Below are 21,053 nucleotides of genomic sequence, written 5' to 3'. Positions count from 1 at the left end.
TGTCTATTCTGGGGGCAGGTGTTGGAGACTCCAGTTAGCTTGTGTTTCAGGAGCAGGGATATAGAGGATTTCTACTCTTGGTCATTTGAGGTCATCTTTTCAGGAATCTTGCTTTCATAGATTGAAGATTAAAAGATTGGAGACTTTGGCCGGGCGCGGTGGCTCAAGCCTGTAATCCCAGCACTTTGGGAGGCCGAGGCGGGTGGATCACAAGGTTGAGAGATCGAGACCAACCTGGTCAACATGGTGAAACCCCGTCTCTACTAAAAATACAAAAAATTAGCTGGGCATGGTGGCGCGTGCCTGTAATCCCAGCTACTCAGGAGGCTGAGGCAGGAGAATTGCCTGAACCCAGGAGGTGGAGGTTGTGGTGAGCCGAGATACTCCAGCCTGGGTGACAAGAGCAAAAAACTCCGTCTCAAAAAAAAAAAAAAAAAAAAAAAAGATTGGAGACTTCTGTGGAACCCTGCAGAAATAAAATCTGGAAGTGGGAGCCCATGGGGAGAAAGATATTTAGATAGTACTTAGGGAAATAGAGGTGCAATTACTAGGACTCATTTTTTTTCTGCAGTCTCTCTCCCTGGGTGTCTGAGTGTCTATGAATGTTTTTAGGAGCTTGCTAGTTTATGTGGACCCAAATAAGGTAAGACCTATGGAATGAAAGTTATGGAATTTTATAATTGTACTGTTTTAATCTTTCTGGGATGAGTATTGTCAATCAAAACATACACCTTTGTTATTTGACTTTTGTACATTTAGCTTTCACACATTTCAAATATTGCAGGGGGTTTCCTGTACTGTTTTAGGGGAAAGAAAAGCAACTGGACCTTCTTCAATGGTTTTCCTGCTGAGGAATCAAGACTGCCATTTTGAAGTGACACAGATTAGTCTTTTAACCAGAGATAGATCATGGACAAGAGACATTGGATCTTTCCACCTTGTTTTAGGTCATCAGGTGTCTTCCAGTTTAGGTAGCAAAGTTATGTCGTTTATTAATTGAATTTTAAGTTCAACTTTCAGACATAATTTGTGAGGATAAATTATTATCAGGCTCTACCAATATATTGACTATCATTATTTGTTATGAAGTTCAAGGTCAGTTTTCATTGAATATTTTATAGACTTAGACATGTGAAAGCAGAAATAGGTAACTAAAAAATATATTTAAAACAGAGGCCATATTTTAATTATATCAAGAAACATTATTTAATATACAGCTAGCTGACCTTTTCCAAAACACACACAAAAACCATATTGTGTTTTTGCATTTTGGAAGGGAAACCTGGATATGAACTAGCACTTTAAAAACTTTGTAAATAAATTAACTTGCTTATTTTCATTGTGTGTTTTTGCCCTAAAGAGTTTTACATGACCCGTGTGTTGATTCACGCTCTAAAGCAGAAGATAAAGTCTTGACTGTTGCTACTAAGGTAAAGTGGTCTCTTGTAAAATTAATTTTCTCACTCTGAATCTAGCTTAACATAGTATTTATTTTTAAAATTTAGCAGTGGTTACCTATCCTTGTTTTATATTGGTAATGGAAAGTTGGTCAGAGAAAAACACATGGCTAATTGATTAAAAAAATTTGTTTAACTTTGGTAACTAACAAAAGATTGATAAGTACTACAATAGGGTGGGGATTGAAAAAAATGAACTGGAAAAGATGTAGTGAGAGAAAAATCACATTTGAAAATGCTTCCCTCAATAGAGGAAAAAATAAATTTAGTATAGCTTCATTTGGATAAATATTAATAGTTTGACTTTTAAATCATAGTTGTATGACTTTCATTATATATATGCCTGTATAAATATTCAGTGAATCAAAATGACTTGTAGTAATCATGGAATCTCCCTGGTGTCTTTTAGTTGCAAATCTGTACAGCACATAGCATATAGCTTTTTATCTTGGACAACTTATTATTTTGGTACTATATAGTTTTTAGGAGAGATTGCTTTTCCATTTATATTGTTGGTACTGTAGTGAGACAAAAATAATATTACATTGTAAAAAATAGCTGGGTGTGGTGTTGTATAGCTGTAGTCTCTGCTACTTGGGAGTTTGGGGCAGGAGGATTGCTTGAGCCCAGGAGTTTGAGAACAGCCTGGGTAACACAACAAGACTGTATCTGATTTAAAAATATTAATCATGAAAATGTAGAAATTTACATTTACGTTCTCAACATTTGTATTACAAAGGGATTTCTGTGTGTTTTATAAGTTGTCCATGAAGGGTTTATGTAAAACACTTCATCTAATTGAATAACATGTATTTTGCCACAAATAACCACTTTTAAAAGCAAAGACTCTTAATACCAATATGGTAAGAACTTAACATCATAATTTTGTCAGTATAGTTTATTTAAAATATCCACTTAAAGTTTCTATATCACATTCTGAAATTTCTAATTTCATATTTGTGTGTGTCCTGGAGTACCTTGAATATAGTCTTTCATGTAAGAAGCATTTTGATTTTTTTTTTTTTTTGAGATGGGGTTTAACTTTGTCACCCAGGCTGGAGTGCAATAGTGGAATCCTGGCTCACTGCAATCTCTGCTTCCTGGGCTTAGGTGATCCTCCCAGCACAGCCGTCCAACTAGCAGGGACTATAGACCTGTGTCACCATGCTCCAACAATTTTTGCATTTTTTGTAGAGATGAGGTTTTGCCTTGTTGCCTAGGCTAGTCTTGAACTGCTGGGCTCAAGTGAACCACCTGCCTCAGCCTCTCAAAGTGCTGGGATTACAGTCATGAGTTACCACATTCAGCCTTAATAGTTGTTTGATCTGAATAAGTAGACAAATAATTTTTATATAATTGAATGTTATGAGTAATATAACACACCTAATTATCTAATAATTAAATACTGCATTTTCAAAATGTTTCTTACATTTGTATTTTTTTAATGTTTAAGGATGCACAAGTTTTGATGTGTTATGTGCAGAAATTCTGCCATTAATAAAAGGAAAATAAATTAGAAATAGATCATCAATAGCAAAGAGGGTTACAATATATTTTCTAGTATCGTGCAACTGGAATCTTAGATTACAGTTTCAGATTAAAATTTCTTACACCTATTATTGGCCCCAAGCTATGCCACAAATATATTAAATATACCTTTTCAAAATATACCTTTTCAGATGTGCCAGCTGTATATTGACTATACCCTTTCAAGCCATACAATACTCTTTATAATTCTGGTGACCAATATTTTTCTCTAGGTGGAAAGCTGATGGAAAGTTCCAGCTTTCTCTCTCTGTAATAATAATGTTTTTTTCAGGTAGTGGCGAATGACCATGTTTAGCTAATTGAATGTCTTATATTAATAAATTCTGTATCACAGAAGTATTTCCAAAAAATTATAATTAGTATCACTAAGCATATAGTAATTGTAGCATAAATATTAATTAGTATTACTGAGCATATAAAGGACCAAAAGACGCTGTTATGTAACTGTGACTCAGGGACTTTATTGCACTTCTTGTTTCCTTTCTTTCTTGGCTTAAGCTCATATTTAATTGACCAGTTAGGCTTCTTTTTTGTTTGCTTCTCTCTTCTTTCTCACATTTAAAAAAAATTTATTCCCACCTAATTTTTTTCTCGCAGATCTTATTGCTCTAGTGACTGGTCTTTCAGTCCATGTCTGACTTCATCCTCAGCATATTTAGTTGCAACTTTTCTGTAGTCAGCTATATGTGACTTTTGTTCAAAAATTATTGCCCCAAAAAGTTTACTCTTGTTTTTTTCTTCTTCCTTGGAAGGAGCTGAATTTATACATTTATATTTAGCTTTTTGCTAAACAGAATAGAAGAAATTAATACTATTTGCAATGCCAACCCACTTAAATAAGGTACTACTATAAACTAAACTCTCACTGTTTCCACACAAGAAGTGATTTATGCAAGTGATTACCTCCTGCATGTGCCCATAATGAATTATTTTATTTTTTATCCCATAATTAATAAAGTAATTATGTGCTAAGTAAATTACTGCTACATAGTTTAATTCTGATAATTTGCATGATTCATTTAAAAAGCAAGTGTAGTATAGTGCACAGAAAATAAAGCTTAGAATTTGCAAAAAAAAAAATCAGTTTGTACTCTGAAAGTAAACTTATCTAAAAACTAAAGAATTATTTTAGGTTAAGCTGTGGCTAAATATATATTCTGTGGTCTATACAAAAGTCTTAAGGAGAGTTAGAGAAAAACAGTTTGAGTTGTGGGGTTTTTTATTCTTCTTCTTTTGGAACTTGAAAAGGTAATGCTGGGACTTTAATATATTCATATATTTTGATTGTCCAATACAGATGTACAATAAACATTTTAGGATAAAAAACGCATGGGGAGTAGTAACTGTGGAACTCTAATAATAGCAATTTGGTTTAGTGTTGTAAAAGAGAGATCATTTTCAAAAATAGAACACACTGAGTACTTTTGTGGCAGCCATACTGTAGCACCAGAAGCATAAAAGAATGATGATGTATTCTAATGTGATGACTCTGGAGAGAAATCGAGGGGGGCCTGACTTTTCACTGGAAGCAGCTGCTGCATAGTCCTCCCGGCACCAAGTGGAAGTCAAAAGACATGTTAGCATCTCAGTTCTGCCACTTACTAGTTATGGGACCTTGGGAAAAATGCTTTAACCTATTTGAATGTCAGTGACTTCTTTCATAAGAATGATGCTAATGACACCTCTCAGGTAGGTGTAATGAACAAAAGTAGTGGGAAATATGAAAACATTTGTAGACTGGAAACTATGTATCCAAATTTGAGACAAAACGATGACAGCAGTATTCAGTATTCAGTGACTTAAAGAAACTAGAGGAAACTTTTGTAAACTGAAGGACAAAGAATGGGAAAATAGGAACTGGCATGTGGATTTTAAGTTTAGGGTAGGAGTGTGTTCAATTTCAGCAGGCTACTGTGACTGGAGATGTCCTATAGGAACATAGCACTTCAGCACGTGAGACTTCCCGATGAAATTTTAAGTGTTTTGACCTAGAATTTATTTTGTTTATAGCACACAAGCTGTGCTAGTCAGTGAGACATTGAATATGCAAGATGAGGGCTTATGCATAGTAGTAGGAACAGAAAAGTAACTAGCAAATTCTTCTAGCTCACTATAAATGCTTTCTATAAATAAAACATAAAATGTTAGAAGATATCAATGAAATTTTTAGTAAGGATGGGGATGGAAGTGGGAATTCTGTGGTCAGAGAAGACCTCTCAGTATGATATTTAAGCTACCAACTAAAGGATAATAAGGAGCCAGCCATGGGAAAGTCTAGGAGGAAGAAACTCTGAATGGTGAGAAAAATGAAGCATATCTTTTCATCATTTTGCTCTTAACATCCTGGAATGACCAGGAAGCCATCATCATGATCATTTTTTATAATTAGTGTGCACAAAATGTGTGCATTTAAGACGCTTCCTAAATAAATGCCCTTTTTTTTTTTCCTTTTAAAGAAAGCTTGCTACACTTTTTTTTTTTTTTTTGACACAAACGAGTCTTGCTCTGCCACCCAGGCTGGAGTGCAATGGCATGATCTTTGCCCACTGCACCCTCTGCCTCCTGAGTACAAGTGATTCTCCTGCCTCAGCCTCTTGAGTAGCTGGGACTACAGGCATGTGCCACCACACCTGACTAATTTTTGTATTTTTAGTAGAGACATGGTTTCACTGTGTTAGCCAGGATGATCTCAATCTCCTGATCGCATTATCTGCCCACCTCAGCCTCCCAAAGTTCTGGGATTACAGCTGTGAACCACCACACTCAGCCTAGCTTTTTACATTTTTTTGAAGTCATTTTCTTTTTCTGAGTCGAGTTCTCACTTTGTTTCCTGTGCTGAAAGGCATAGCGCAATTTCACCTCACTGCAGCCTTAACCTCCCAGGCTAAGGTGATCATCCCACCTCAGTCTTCTGAGTAGCTGGGATTAGAGCACGCACCACCATGCTTGGCTAATTTATATATCTTTTGCAGAGATTTGGTTTCCCCATATTGCTCAGGCTGGTTTCAAACTTCTGGGCTCAAGCAATCCACCCACCTTGGCCTCCCAAAATCCTAGGATGTGAGCCACTACCCCTGGCCTGAAGTTATTTCTAAATTTGAAACAGTTGCAGTTTATACATATTGGATTGCTTTATTTAAATATAACATAAAAGTTTTATTACTGCATGATCATCCTATTCAACCATTTTTATGTCAGTAAAAATTTTATGAAAACATATGTAGGTTCCTCCAAGCCCTTGTTTACCTAAATGAAGCAGCTTCTACTGTGTTCTATTGATGCCCAACATGATGTATTTCAAGTTTTCTCTCATAAGTATCTTATTTTAACACTGAAATGCTTATATGAGGAATATTTTAAAATTTTAATACTATAAGTATTATAGCAAATATAATGTATACATATACTTGCTATAATACCTCAGGTGTTTCACTTGCCTTGACCTCCCAAAGTGCTGAGATTACAGGTGTGATCTACCACACCTGGCACATATGTATTTTTTTAAATGCTTTCTTATTTTTGGTGGAGTCTGCAAAGTAGAGTTAGGTACTTTAAAGCTAGTTCCTGGTTGAAATAAGCACATTTTAATATTTAGTTTGTGAACATGGTTCTTTTGGGCTGCATGCTTAGATAATAAAGTCAATGGCCATATGACGATAACAGATGAGCCTGATCAAGAAAGTGTAGATGAGGTTCTTTACTGAAATGCTTTGGAGTTCAATAAATGCTTATTTTGAGTCAAATTTATTTTAAATTCATAAATGGAAAGCTTTGGGGAGACAGAGTCTTGCTCTGTTGCCCAGGCTGGAATGTAGTGGCATTATCTTGGCTCACTACAGTCTCCACCTCTCAGGCTCAATACATCAGCTGATCCTCCCACATCAACCCACTAAGCAGCTGGGACTACAGGCAGAACCATCATGTCTAACTCATTTTGTATTTTTCTGTAGAGAGACATTCTCATTATGTTGTGCCGGCTGGCCTCGATCTCCTTAGCTCAAGCAATCCACCCACCTTGGCCTTGCAAAGGGCTAGGATTACAGATGTGAGCCACCATGCTTGGCCTAAATTGAGGTTTATTTAAATGAATTGATTAGGGCTGGGTGTCGTGGTGCACACTGGCTATCACAATACTTAGAGAGGCAGAAATGGAAAGATTACATGAGTCTAGGAGTTTGAGACCAGCCTTGGCAATACAGTCAGGCCTTGTCTCTACAAAAATGACAATGAAAACATTAACCTGGGGGCCGGGCGCGGTGGCTCAAGCCTGTAATCCCAGCACTTTGGGAGGCCGAGGCGGGTGGATCATGAGGTCAAGAGATCAAGACCATCCTGGTCAACATGGTGAAATCCCGTCTCTACTAAAAAATACAAAAAATTAGCTGGGCATGGTGGTGCGTGCCTGTAATCCCAGCTACTCAGGAGGCTGAGGCAGGAGAATTGCCTGAGCCCAGGAGGCGGAGGTTGCGGTGAGCCGAGATTGCACCATTGCACTCCAGCCTGGGTAACAAGAGCGAAACTCCATCTCAAAAAAAAAAAAAAAATTAACCTGGCATGATGGTGTGCATCTGTAGTTCCAGCTACTCAGGAAGTTGAGATGGGAAGATTGCTTGAGGTCAGCCAGTTGAGACCACAGTAAGCCATAATCATACCACTGCATTCTAGCCCTGGGTGAAAGAGTGATACAGAGTATCACAAAAAATCAAATAAAATAAGAAACTCTTGATGCAGGTAATTATAATTTTTAAAAGGGAAACTCATTCTTGATATTACCTTAGCAGTGTGTTCCTGAGAAACTGTCGGAGCCTTTGCCTGGACCCTCCCATGAAAAAGGAAACAGTATAGTCAATGGAAAAGGAGAAGGTGAGAACTGTATTTTATTTTATTTAAAAACTCATTTGATGGAATGTTTCTTTAAAAACGTGAACATATAATATATTCCAATAGCTAAAGAAAGCGTCCTGTTAAGTGCATAATAAGTAAAGGAGAAGTAAAATGATGAGAAGTTGTGTCTCTAATCAGGGGTCAGCAGTTGATTCTATTAAGGGTGCCATTATGACTTTTGAAATCTCTGAATGCCTTGGTTCTCAGTATTATCATTCTTCATTGAATTTATTTCTTATTAAAATACGTAGTTTTAAAGACTTTTTTTCGACAGTATTATGTAATTTTTTTAGCATGGGTAGATGGGAGTGTCGCTTGTATGTTATCGTACAGCTGACATGTATTTTTGTCTATTCTTTATTATCTTAGTAGTTTCATGCTATGTATGTACCATAACCAACCTATTGCCTATGAGAAACATGTAAGATAATGTATTTACAGCCAATGTTACAAGTTTATAATGTATTTTTCTATCTTGTTTTATATGTACGTTATATAACATTCAAAAAGAATTGTTTTCTTGATTGAGAAAAGGATACAAAATGCAAAATCCACAATTTTGATAACTGAAAATTGCCAGTTGTTTTGCAGTACTTTATTATATTGGGTGTCTTGTCTTCTCTGGGCTTTTAGTTAGCTGATGATTGAATACATTAGACACTTTTGGGTTTTAGTTGGGATTTTACATAGCTTGCATTTTAATTCTTTGCTTCTTTGCTGTTTCTATTAACCCATAGCATTATTTTAATAAATGTTATAATACCAACCTAAAAAAAAAAAGAGTGCCATTAAAGCAACTGAGCTATTACTTTTGTTTTAAGATACTCTAAGACACAAGGCAGGTCAAAAAAGAGGGAAGAAAAAATGAAAAAGAAAGAAAGAATGAGGAGGGCAGAGTGTATATGTAATAAATGAAGAAACAATATGCGGATGCATGGAATGGAGGGTAGCAGAGTCAAATTGATCTGTAGAAGGAAGAGCAGAGTCTTAGAAATAGGGAAGAAGATAAAGTGAGCTTCCAGAACCAAACTGTCAGAGAATCAGAGCAACATTTTCCCACTCCTGCTGTCATGTTCACTACTGGGAAGGCATTAAGGATTGAGGTACCGCCCCACACAGACCTGTGTTTTATCTACTACAGATGAACATCACTATAAATGGTCAGCCATGTATGGTTATAATTTAGTGTTATAGAAAACGTTGTAACTTCGTAAGATAGTACATATAGACCAAATTAACACAATAGAAAAGAATAGTGGTGGGTGATTTATGAAGAGCAAGTTAATTAGAGAAGGTTTAGCCTGATTCAAAGTTCATTAGCAAGATTATGGCTTGTAAGGTAGTATTAAATTCAGGGACAAGATAGGAAAGAAATTGATGCTAGGTTCTAGAAGGCCAATTAGAGTAAACAAATATAGAAGCACATCAGTGTAGAGCATGGCACCTAAATTAACATGACTTAGTTGAAGAGCTTCTGGAAAATGCACATTCTGAATCAGCAGATATGGGATTCCGCATTTCTCACGAGAACTCAGGTGACGTTGGTGCTGGCCCTTGGAAACAGCTCTGAATAGCAAGAGAATAAAGAGGCTTCCTCTAGAGAAATCTGGAAAAAGAACCATTGAACAGCCATTTAAAAAATAACAGAATGAAAAGAAAACATTACTTTCCTTTTATTTCTGACTATGATTGTAGCCACAGGGAAAAAAAGTGAGATTAAAAAAAGAGAAATTATTGTTGTATACTACTGTGGAATACGAAGGAAAAAAGTGGTCCCAATTATCTATAAAAAGCTGTTAGAGCCGGGCGCGGTGGCTCAAGCCTGTAATCCCAGCACTTTGGGAGGCCGAGGCGGGTGGATCACGAGGTCAAGAGATCGAGACCATCTTGGTCAACATAGTGAAACCCCGTCTCTACTAAAAATACAAAAAATTAGCTGGGCATGGTGGCGCGTGCCTGTAATCCCAGCTACTCAGGAGGCTGAGGCAGGAGAATTGCCTGAACCCAGGAGGCAGAGGTTGCGGTGAGCCGAGATCGTGCCATTGCACTCCAGCCTGGGTAACAAGAGCGAAACTCCGTCTCAAAAAAAAAAAAAAAAAAAAAAAAAAAAAGCTGTTAGGACAAAAAATATCAGGACGACAGATCTAAAGTTTCCTTTTGCGAAGGAAGAGGGATTGAGGAAGGACAAGGAGGGAGGCAAGAAAGAAGTTTGCTGAGGCACTTTGAAGTTAGAGTCAAGAAAACTTGAGTCACCTCACTTCCAGGTGCTTCTGCATATGCCCAGTCTCAAAAAGAGGTTTCTGCTGTGGAGAGTACTGGAGGCAGGTGGGAGTGCTAGCATGGGGGAAAACCACAGCAGCTCATTTCTCTTCATAACTGTCAGGCCTCAGCGAGAGAAGTTTTACTGACATGAGAGGATAAGATGTGATTAAGTTGCATACAGATGCTTTGGCTCATATTTTTTTACACAGCCAGTTCTCTGATGTGCACTGTTTCATAAAAGGACGTGAACTCATCCTTTTTTATGGCTGCATAGTATTCCATAACGTATATGTGCCACATTTTCTTTATCCAGTCTATCATTGATGGGTATTTGGGTAGGTTCTGGGACTTTTCTATTGTAAACAGTGCCGCAATGAACATACGTGTCCATGTGTCTTTATAATAGAATGATTTACATTCCATTGGATATTCCAGTAATGGGATTGCTGTGTCAAATGGTATTTCTATTTTTAGATCCTTGAAGAATCACCATATTGTCTTCCACAATGGTTGAATTAATTTACACTCCCACATTGCACACACAGTCTGCTCATTAGAATGTCTGACAGGCGTCAGATCACCAGTGTAACAAGACCAGCAGAACTGATTTGAACTGCTGGTGGGAATTTATACTGTCGATGGGAGTGAAAATTAATTCTGCTAGTTTTATTATACTGATGAATTGAAGCCCATTTGATATTCTAATGAGCGGAATCTGAGTGCGTGTGTGTGTGTGTGTGTGTGTGTGTGTATGTGTTTGTGGCATTTTTATTACCAAAAAGGAGGAAAGTAATCCTTCATTCATAACTGATAGACACAGTCTTTTAAAATGGTGATTTTGAGAATTTTTGGTGTTAAAGTTTTTAAAACATGATTGCGTAGAAGCCACCAATATTATGAATTGGTTGCTCATTTCAATGCCCTTTTGAAATCTTTAATTATACTGAGATGCTCAGAAATAATATGCAGAATTTTAATTTGTGTCCTAAAATGGTATGTGAGTGGTTATGAACTTTACATACCTTTCTGCCACATTCTGTGGTGTACTTTGTATCATATTTTTCAGATGTATGCACATTGATATGTAAGCTCTGATTTAATTTATATTATACTTTTTATACTTTTTACTGTATTTGCTTATAACACTCTACCACATTTAATTAGACTCTCCTGTTGCTGATAAATGAGAAAAGCAAAATAAATAAATAAAACAATTTCAGAATCAAGAGGGCTTTTGTTTAATCAGTTTGTATCTATGAATATGTACTATATAAGATATAAAGCTGAAAAGTTCAGAATGCAAGCATGTACCACCATATTTTATAAATTCCCTTAGAATTATGACTCATGAGCTTTTAGCCTATGAAATTATGACAATTCATGTCTCTGAAGAACTTTACTGTACTGTTCTTGAAAAACATTAAAGATAGCAAATGCGTTCTCATTGTTCAACACCCGCCTATGAGTGAGAACATGCGGTGTTTGATTTTCTGCTCTTGGGTTAGTTTGCTGAGAATGGTGGTTTCCAGGTTCATCCATGTCCCTACAAAGGACGTGAACTCATCGTTTTTGATGGCTGTGTAATATTCCATGGTGTATATATACCACATTTTCCCTATGTTCTTCACATGTACCCCAAAACCTAAAATGCAATAAAAAAAAGATAACAATTGACATCGTCTTTTATAACCTCTTGGACATCCTTGAATAAAACTGGAATGCCAGGTACACCCAGAACAAAATTCAGAACCAGCGTTTTGAACAATATGTGTAGTTTGTGAGTGTCTGGTGATGATCAGCTTTTGATGATAAAATGACCTTTCAAGCTGCACTTTTGCATTTTTTGCTCTTCTTCTTCTTGACTTGACTTAGAAAGTTTAAATTCAAAAGTTTTATTTATACAGAAACCAGGAATATAACTTTCCCAATAAATTTCTGTCCTGTCACATGGCCTTGTGTAGTCTTCAGACCTAGTGAGCAACTAGGCTTATTTTTACATGGGAAAAATTAGCTTCTGTTTGTTTAATTGTATTTTTGAGACAGAGTCTTGTTCTAAAGTGTGGTTCTGAGTGGATAAGCTCTTAAGGCAGTGATCTTTTCAGAGTTGTTTTTTATGGGAGGTAAAGCAGCAGGTGAACTTGGGCCTCGTTATGCATAGGGCTGAGCACATGGCTCTGAGTAAAGCACCCAGCACCTTCCCCAAGAGTATTACCACCACGAGTAACAAACTAATCTCTCTTGAGCTCTTCTCCACTGGCAGTTGGAAATTCTTTCCAAGGTTTCCTCTTTCTGGTCTGATGGTTATGTTTTGCTGTCTTCTGGTGATAGGGTGAGGCTGCTTTATTTTAAACTAAACTGTTTTTTTTTTTTTTTGAGATGGAGTCTCGCTCTTGTTACCCAGGCTGGAGTGCAATGGCGCGATCTCGGCTCACCGCAACCTCCGCCTCCCGGGTTCAGGCAATTCTCCTGCCTCAGCCTCCTGAGTAGCTGGGATTACAGGCACGCACCACCATGCCCAGCTAAATTTTTGTATTTTTAGTAGAGATGGGGTTTCACCATGTTGACCAGGATGGTCTCGATCTCTCAACCTCGTGATCCACCCGCCTCGGCCTCCCAAAGTGCTGGGATTACAGGCTTGAGCCACTGCGCCCGGCTAAACTAAACATTTTTAACTGAAGAGCCAGAGAGGCTTTGTTGTGTACAGCAAAATAAGTGCAGCAGCTCCCCTTGAACTGTGGGGATACATTCCAAACCCACAGTGAATGCCTGAAACCATAAATAGTAGTGAATCACACACTACTTTTTTCTTTACATACCTATCGATGATGAAGTTTAATTTGTAAATTAGGCACAGTAAGAAATAACAATAACCAAAATGAAACAAAATTATAATACTCTACTGCAATAAAAGTTACTGGAATGTGATCTCTCTTTTTTTTTTTTTTTTTGAGATGGAGTTTTGCTCTTGTTACCCAGGCTGGAGTGCAATGGCTCGATCTCGGCTCACCGCAACCTCCGCCTCCTGGGTTCAGGCAATTCTCCTGCCTCAGCCTCCTGAGTAGCTGGGATTACAGGCATGAGCCACCATGCCCAGCTAATTTTTTTGTATTTTTAGTAGAGACGGGGTTTCACCATGTTGACTAGGATGGTCTCGATCTCTTGACCTTGTGATCCACCCGCCTCGGCCTCCCAAAGTGCTGGGATTACAGGCTTGAGCCACCGCACCCGGCGTGATCTCTTAAATATATCAGATTGTTATCATCAGTTTTCTTCTAATAATGTGAGGCGAAGCAATGCCCATGTAAGCAGATGAGGTGAGGTGAATGACATAGGCATTGTAGTGTAGTGTTAGGCCACTATTTACCCCCTGACTCTAGGTCAATCAAGAGATTGTAGGCTTAAAGTGATCCTGAGTCTTCAAGCCTTAATGAATTTGATGGCTGGTTGCAGGAGGAGACCGTGTTGATCACTGATGGGTGGGTAGCAGATGCAGTGTGGATGCACTGCAGGACAATTCACATCCTGGGCTGGCTAGAGGGGGATAGCTCAACATTTAATTGTGCTTCTGAAAATAGCATACTAAAACTTATGACTTCTTTATTTCAGGAGTTTTCAATGTAATATTCCTGGAATAGAGTTGGCTATCAGTAGCTGTAACCACAGAAAATAAAACTGGAGATGTAAAACCTCTATTTGATTTCTGACTTTTTCCTGGTGCACAATTTCTAAAAATCCTTAGAATTTCTGAAGTGATGTCTTTTTATATGCTGATAATTGGTGGCTGGAAGCCCCTTCTTAGCTTCAGAATAGCAACTGGTCACTATCCTGAAGACACGATTTATTAGAGGCTTGAGATCTCCTGTCTCAGTCTGCAAACTCTGCAGGGGAAAGGAGGCTGAAGGTTGTCAGTCACCAATGGCCAGTGATTAATTAGTGATGCCTATTTAATGAAGCATTGATAAAGCACCAAAGGGACTGGCTTTGGAGACCCTCCAGATGGCTGAATACATGAAGGTTTCTAGAGGCTGGCGTGTCCTGAGAGGGCATAGAACCTTTGTGTTACTTCCCCCAGAGTTGGCACTATGCATCTCTTCATCTGTGCCTTTTGTAATGTCATTCATAGTAAACTGGTAAATGTGTTTCCCTAAGTACTTTGAGCCACTCCACCAATTCAATTTAACCCAAAGAGGGAGTCCTGGGAACCACAGTTTGAATCTAGTTGGTCAGAAGTTCTTGAGCTTCAGAATTACGACTGATGCAGGGAGGCAGTTTCATGGAACTAAGCCCATTGCATACAGAATATGATGCTATCTGCAGACAGAGTGTGAGAACTGAATTACAGGATGCCCAGTGTGTGTCATCTGCAGAAATGATTGCTTGCTTGTTGGTTGGGAAAACCTGTCCACACGTTTGCTCACAGGAGCCTTCTTGTTGATGATTGTTACTGTGATGTGACAGCAGACAAAAACATGTCAAGGGTGTCTTTCCCACACGTGTAATGGAAAAGGGGTACTAGTGTACGCTGTGTTAACTGCCCCTCATATTTTGGTCCAGAAATCATGCTCTTTGTCACTGTTCACTTATCACACCTGTTCTGCTAACTATACAATCTTCTGTCAATCACATAGGGTCTGGCTAGGATGACTTGTATATTATAGTTCACTTGTAGATATCAAATTTTAGTAAATGTATTCTTCTTTGCATTTAATAAATCCAAAGGAAAATAACAATTGTTTCTGAATTAATTACCTACAATAAGTATAGTTAATGTTAGTTCTCATAAGTTTGAGGTATGCTCCCCTTTGAATGCTTTGTAACAAAACATTAGTCTTGTCTTAGGCATGCATCACTGTGCATTCTTTTGCTTTTATTATTGTATATATTTATTATTGCTTTAAAATGCATTTTACTTTTTTTAATAGGTGCTTGGAAATCTGATGATTCTGCAGTCAGGTAGGATTACACAGATTTACAAAATTATGTTAACTAAGCAAATATAGATGGAAGAAACTTGTATCTGTTGAGTATTGTATTCTGAGCTAGAACCATTTTATATGCTATGCACTTATCATCTCATAAAGCCATCACAACATCTGTGTTCCTATATACTACTCTTTATTAAATAGGCAAGTATGAATTAGAGCAGTTAATTAATTGGCTCGTGATGTCATACTAGACAAAATAGCTGGCCCAGAGTTTGACTGTCTGCCTGCCTGGCTTCCGAATCCTTTCTCTTGCCCCACAACATAAACGGGTAGAAATCTCTGGAGCACTTAGACTAAGGTATACTTCAGAATCAGAATAATCAGATTAATTAATTTAATTAATGTATACATTAATGAGAGATTAAATATCTTAAAATTCTTGTTTAAGGTTATTGTGTATTTTTATCATCAAAGGATTTAGGGCAGATCTTACTTAGCTTTGGCTGTAGGACTGTAAGTTTTATAAAAGCCAGTTTGGACAAGTCTTAGAGAGAAATTGTTTGACATCCCAGTTTGGCTATCCCTTTAGCCTAGCATTTCTGCCTACTTCCATAATACTCAGTGTTTTTAGTCTTGTTTCTTATTCCAGGACATTTCCATAATCTTGTCTTGATTTTTTAAAACTTTCTTCTCTGTTCTTTTTGGTGTTTATGTTGTTCCATTATTTTATGAAAGTCTTCTGCCTATGCATTCTCAATTTTCCTATACACAGAAAACAAAACACATAGAATTACAGAATTTTAAGAGTCTTAGAACTAATTAAAATACCCGCTAGTATTTCACCGCTGCTGAGTATTCTGGCCAATTGATACTCTAGATGGAGAACATGAGACTCAAAGAGATTTGGATATTTTCTTTTTTTAGACAAAGGAATTGGTAGAAATAAGAGTTGAACTCATTTTAAAACCCAGTACCTTTCATTCCTTTTTAAAAAAAAATCCTATTTCCTTGTGTTTTAATAATACAAAAAGGGATGGAGTCTGTTGCACCCAGGGTATAGAATGAGAATGAAATTAGCTAGGGACACCAATGGAAGTGGATAAGAATGGAATCAGCGTGGGAAGGCCAAGTTTGAGGAGAGACAACGCTGGATTGGATAAGAGTGTGGACTCTTCAATAAGATATCAGAATATTGGGATTTATGACAAGTTTCATAAAGATAAATTATAAAGATGAAGAACAGAAGATGTTGGGAATTATCTACAAAGTCACATTAAAAGAGAAGGTTCAAGGGAGATGTACACAGATTGCTGCTTTTTTTGTTTGTTTAACAAAAACTGACAAACTTGAAGATTCATACTGAAAGATGCTACAACATTTTGAGAAAGTGGGAAAAGTGCCTACAGCAGATAGAGATGTGGTATCATCTACTTCCACCATGAGTTGCAGAGCACTGGCTTAGAGTTCTTGAGTACAGAGGGGCTGGAGATTGCTGAACTACATAGATTTGGGGCTCAGGGCAGATGTCTCCTCACCTCTGCCTCTTTTCCCCATTCAGTTGTTTTTCCGATATCCGTGTAGGCTGGGTCCGGCATAATGGCCTGAGAAATTAGTCATGGAGTTCACCTGAGTACTTAGTAGTGTGTCTATGCTGGGGGAAGGTGATGGAGACTCCAGTTAATTTGCTTTTCAGGAGCAGGGATATAGAGGGTTTCTACTCTTGTTCATTTGACGTCATCCTTTCAGGAATCTGCGCTTTCATAGACAAAATATTGAACGATTGGACACTGCCATGAAGCCCTGCAGAAATAAAATCTGGAAGAGGGTGCGCATGGCAAGAATCATATTGAAATAGTACTTAGGGAACTAGAGGTACAAGTACCAGGACTCTGTTTTCCCAGCAGTCTCTCTCCTTGGGTATCTGAGTGCCCATGAATATTTTCAAGTTTATGTGAATCCGAGTAAGGTAAAATGTATAGAGTGAAAATTATGAAATTTTATAATTTTTAATGTTTTAATCTTGGAAGAATATTCTCAATCAGATCATACACCTTTGTTATTTGACTTTTGTACATTTAGCTTTCACACATTTCAAATATTGCAGGGGATTCCCTGTACTGTTTTAGGGGAAAGGAAAGCAATAGGACTTTCTTAAGTGGTTTTCATGCTGAGGAATCAAGGCTGCCATTTTGAAATGACACAAATTAGTCTTTTCACCAGAGATAGCTCATCGGCAAGAGACAGCGGATCTTCCTACTTTGTTTTAGGTCATCACCTATCTTCCCATTTAGGCAACACAGTTATGTCATTTATTAGTTGAATTTTAAGTTCAACTTTTGGGCAGATAATTTGTGAGGGAAAATGATTGTCAGGCTCTGCCAATATATTGGCTGTCACTATTTGTTATAGAGCTGAAGGTCAGTTTTCATGGAATAGTTTACAGATTTAGGTGAAAGCAGAAATATGGAACGAAAATCTGTTTCAATAGAAGTTATATTCTAATCATATAAAGAAACATTATAATAAAATATAGAGGTTATATTTTAATCATATAAAGAAATGTTATATTTTAATCATATAAAGAAACGTTAATATAAACATAGCTACCTTTCTCCATATTGTGTTTTTGTTTTCTCAGAGGGGGAAGTTGAATAGGAAATGACAGTAAAAAAATTTTTAAAGTAAATCAAATTGCTCACTTTCATTGTGTATTTTTGCTCTAAAGGGTTTTACGTAACATATTTGTTGATTCATGTACTAAACCAAAAGATGAAGGCTTGACTGCTACTACCAAGGTAAAATGCTTGCTTGTAAAACTAATTTTCTCAGTTTGAATCTAGTTTTTCATGGTATTTACTATTAAAATTTAGAAGTGATTACCTATCATTGTTTGATGTTGGTAATGAAAAATTGGTCAGAGAAAAACGTAGATATATGGCTATTTGATTAAAAAAATTAACTTTGATAACTAACAAAAGATTGACAAGTACTTTGAGGTGGGGGTTAAAAAAAATAAACTGGAAAAGAAATTGTGACAGGAAAATCACAGTAAGAAATGCTTTCCCAATAGAAAAAATACAAAATTTCATTAAGGTTTATTTGGGTAAATATTAATACTATGAGTTTTAAATCATGTGAGTGTAACTTTCATAATATTTATGCCTGTATAAGTCTTAAGTGGGTAAAGTCACTTGTAATAATCATAAAATCTTTCCGGTATTTTCCAGTTCAAAAAAGTTCAGCCCATAGCATATAGCTTTTTTTCTTGGACACTTATTATTCTGGGATATAGTTTTTAGGAAAGATTTGTTTCTTTACTTATATTATTAGTTCTGTAGTGAGACTAATATAATATTGAACATTTTAGAAATGTAGCTGGATGTGGTGGTGTACACCTGTAGTCCCAGCTACTTGAGTTTCAAACAGCAAAACTGCAGCCCAGGAATTTGAGAACATCCTGGGACACATAACAAGACTGTATCTGATTTAAAAATATAAATTGTGGAAATGTAGAAACTTAAATTTATGTTCTCAAAATCTGTATTACAAAGAAACTTTTGATTCTTTTATAAATTGTCCACGAAGTTTATATAAAACACTTCATCTAATAGATTAATATGTATTTTGCTGCAAATGACCAGTTGTAGAAGCAGAGACTCTTAATACCAATATGATAATGTTTTAACACCATAATTTTGTCATCATAGTTTATTTAAAATGTCCCCTTGGCCAGGCATAGTGGCTTAGGCCTGAAATCCCAGCTCTTTGGAAGGCTGAGGAGGGTGGATCATCTTAGGTCAGAAGTTTGAGGCCAGCCCAGCCAAAATGGTGAACTTTGTTTCTACTGAAAATACAAAAAGTAGCCAGGTGTGGTAGCACAGGCCTGTAATCCCAACTACTCAAAAGGCTGAGGCAAAAGAATTGCTTGAACCTGGAAGGTGGAGGTTGGAGGGAGCCAAGGTAGCGCCATTACACTCCAGCGTGGGTTACAGAGTGAGACTGTCTCAAAACAAAACAACAACAACAAACTAGTTGCAGGGTCTATCCCCTGTTTGCTTGCTTTTATTTAAACATAACATAAAATTCATTCTGTTACTACAGTATCATTCTATTCAACCATTTATTCTCTCAGTAAAAATGTTATCAAACTATGTAAGTTTTTCCAAGGTCTTGTTGACCAAAATCAAGCAGCTTCTAAAATGATCTATTGATACTCAACATAACATATTTTGATGTTTTCTACCATAAGTATCTAATTTTAAGACTAAAATGTTTACGTGACGAATATTTAAAAATTATAATACATTAAGTATTAAAGCACTATACAAATGTACGTTTAAAATCCTCTCTTATTTTTGGTGGAGACTGCAAAGTAGAGTTAGGTACTTTAAAGCTAGTTGCTGGTTGAAATATGTACATGTTAATGTTTTGTCTGTGAACATGTTTCTTCGGGCTGCCATACTTGGATAGTAGAGTCAGTGGCTGTGTGAAGGTAACAGATGAGGCTGACCTAGAAAGTGTAGATGACGTCCTCTACTGAAATGCTTTGGTTTTTAATGTACATTTCTCTTATTTTTAAATCAAATTAGCATTAAAATAGTACATTGAAATTTGTGGGGAGACAGGGTCTTTCTCTGTTGCCCCAGCTGGAGTGTAGTGGCATGATCTTCACTCACTACTGTGTCCACCTCTCAGGCTCATGTGATTCTTTCACATCAGCCTCCCGTAAAGCTGGGACTACAGGCACAGAACTTCACGCCTGACTCATTTTTGTATGTTTCTGTAGACATACATTCTCATTATTGTTGCCCAGGATGGCCTTAAACTCCTGAGCTCAAATAATCTACCCACCTTGGCCTTGCAAAGAGCTGGGATTACAGGAGCAAGTCACCATGCCTGGCCTAAGTTGAGGTTTATTTAAATAAATTGATTAGGGCTGGGCATGGTGGTACCCGCTGGTTATCTCTACACTTTGGGAGGCAGAAGTAGAAGGATTACTTGAGCCCAGGAGTTTGAGACCAGCCTGAGCAATACAGTGAGGCCCTGTCTACACAAATAACATAAAAACATTAGCCTGACATGGTATGCATCTGTAGTTTCAGCTACTCAGGAAGCTGAGGTGGGAAGATTGCTTCAGGTCAGGAGGTTGAGACCACAGTGAGCCACCATCATGCCACTGCATTCTAGCCCTGGGTGACAGAGTGACACCCAGTTTCATAAAAAGAGTACAAATTGGTAAGAAACTCTTGATGCAACTCACTATCAATTTTAAAATGTAAACTCATTCTTAATATTGCCTTAGCAGTGTGTCCCCAAGAAATTGCCAGAATCTTTGCCTGGACCTTCCTATGAAAAACGAAATGGTGTAGTCAATGAAGAAGAAGATGGTAAGAACCATATTTTATTTTAAAAGTCATTTGATTGAATGATTCTTTAAAAATATGAGCAATAATACACTCTAATAGCTAAACAAAATGCCCTATTAAGTATATAATAAGTAAAGGAGGAGTAAAATGGTGATAAGCTTGTCTCTAATCAGGGGTCAGCAATTGATTCTATCGAGAGTGCCACTAACGGAGCTGAGTTATTAGTTCCACTTAAAGGTACTCTAAGACCTGAGGCAAGTCAGGAAAGGGGGAAGAGATGATAAGCAAAAGAGAAAGAATGTGGAGGGCAGAGTGTACATAGAAGAAGTGAAAAAGATATGCAGGTGTATGCAATGGAGGGTAACAGAGTCAAATTTATCTGTAGAAGAAGGAAGAACAGGGTGTTAGAAATAGGAAAGAAGATAAAGTGAGCTTCCAGTACCAAAACTGTCAGAATCAGAACAACATTTTCCTACTCCTGCTGTTATCTTCACTACTGGGGAAGCCTCAAGGACTGAGGTACACCCCCACACAGACCTGTGTCTTATCTAGCATAGATGAACATCACCATAAACGGTCAGCCATGTATGGCTATAATTTAGTATTATGGA

At 37.2% G+C, this 21,053-nt stretch overlaps 1 protein-coding gene across 1 annotated transcript in view; it reads left to right on the top strand.

Moving 5' to 3' along the window:
• Positions 1-21,053, top strand: part of LOC141585304 (uncharacterized) — a 125,130-nt gene that overhangs the window by 19,891 nt on the left and 84,186 nt on the right. Inside the window, exons 7-11 of the mRNA XM_074403517.1 lie at positions 1,361-1,430; positions 7,784-7,868; positions 15,074-15,104; positions 17,802-17,871; positions 20,379-20,463. Of these exons, the coding sequence (XP_074259618.1) occupies positions 1,361-1,430; positions 7,784-7,868; positions 15,074-15,104; positions 17,802-17,871; positions 20,379-20,463 (341 nt within the window). The remainder of the gene's footprint in view (positions 1-1,360; positions 1,431-7,783; positions 7,869-15,073; positions 15,105-17,801; positions 17,872-20,378; positions 20,464-21,053) is intronic.

The sequence above is a fragment of the Saimiri boliviensis genome, chromosome 8 (assembly GCF_048565385.1).
Source record: "Saimiri boliviensis isolate mSaiBol1 chromosome 8, mSaiBol1.pri, whole genome shotgun sequence".
NCBI classification, from domain to species: domain Eukaryota; kingdom Metazoa; phylum Chordata; class Mammalia; order Primates; family Cebidae; genus Saimiri; species Saimiri boliviensis.
The sequence above is the reverse complement of the archived record's forward strand: the minus strand, read 5'-3'. Positions and strand labels throughout refer to the sequence as shown.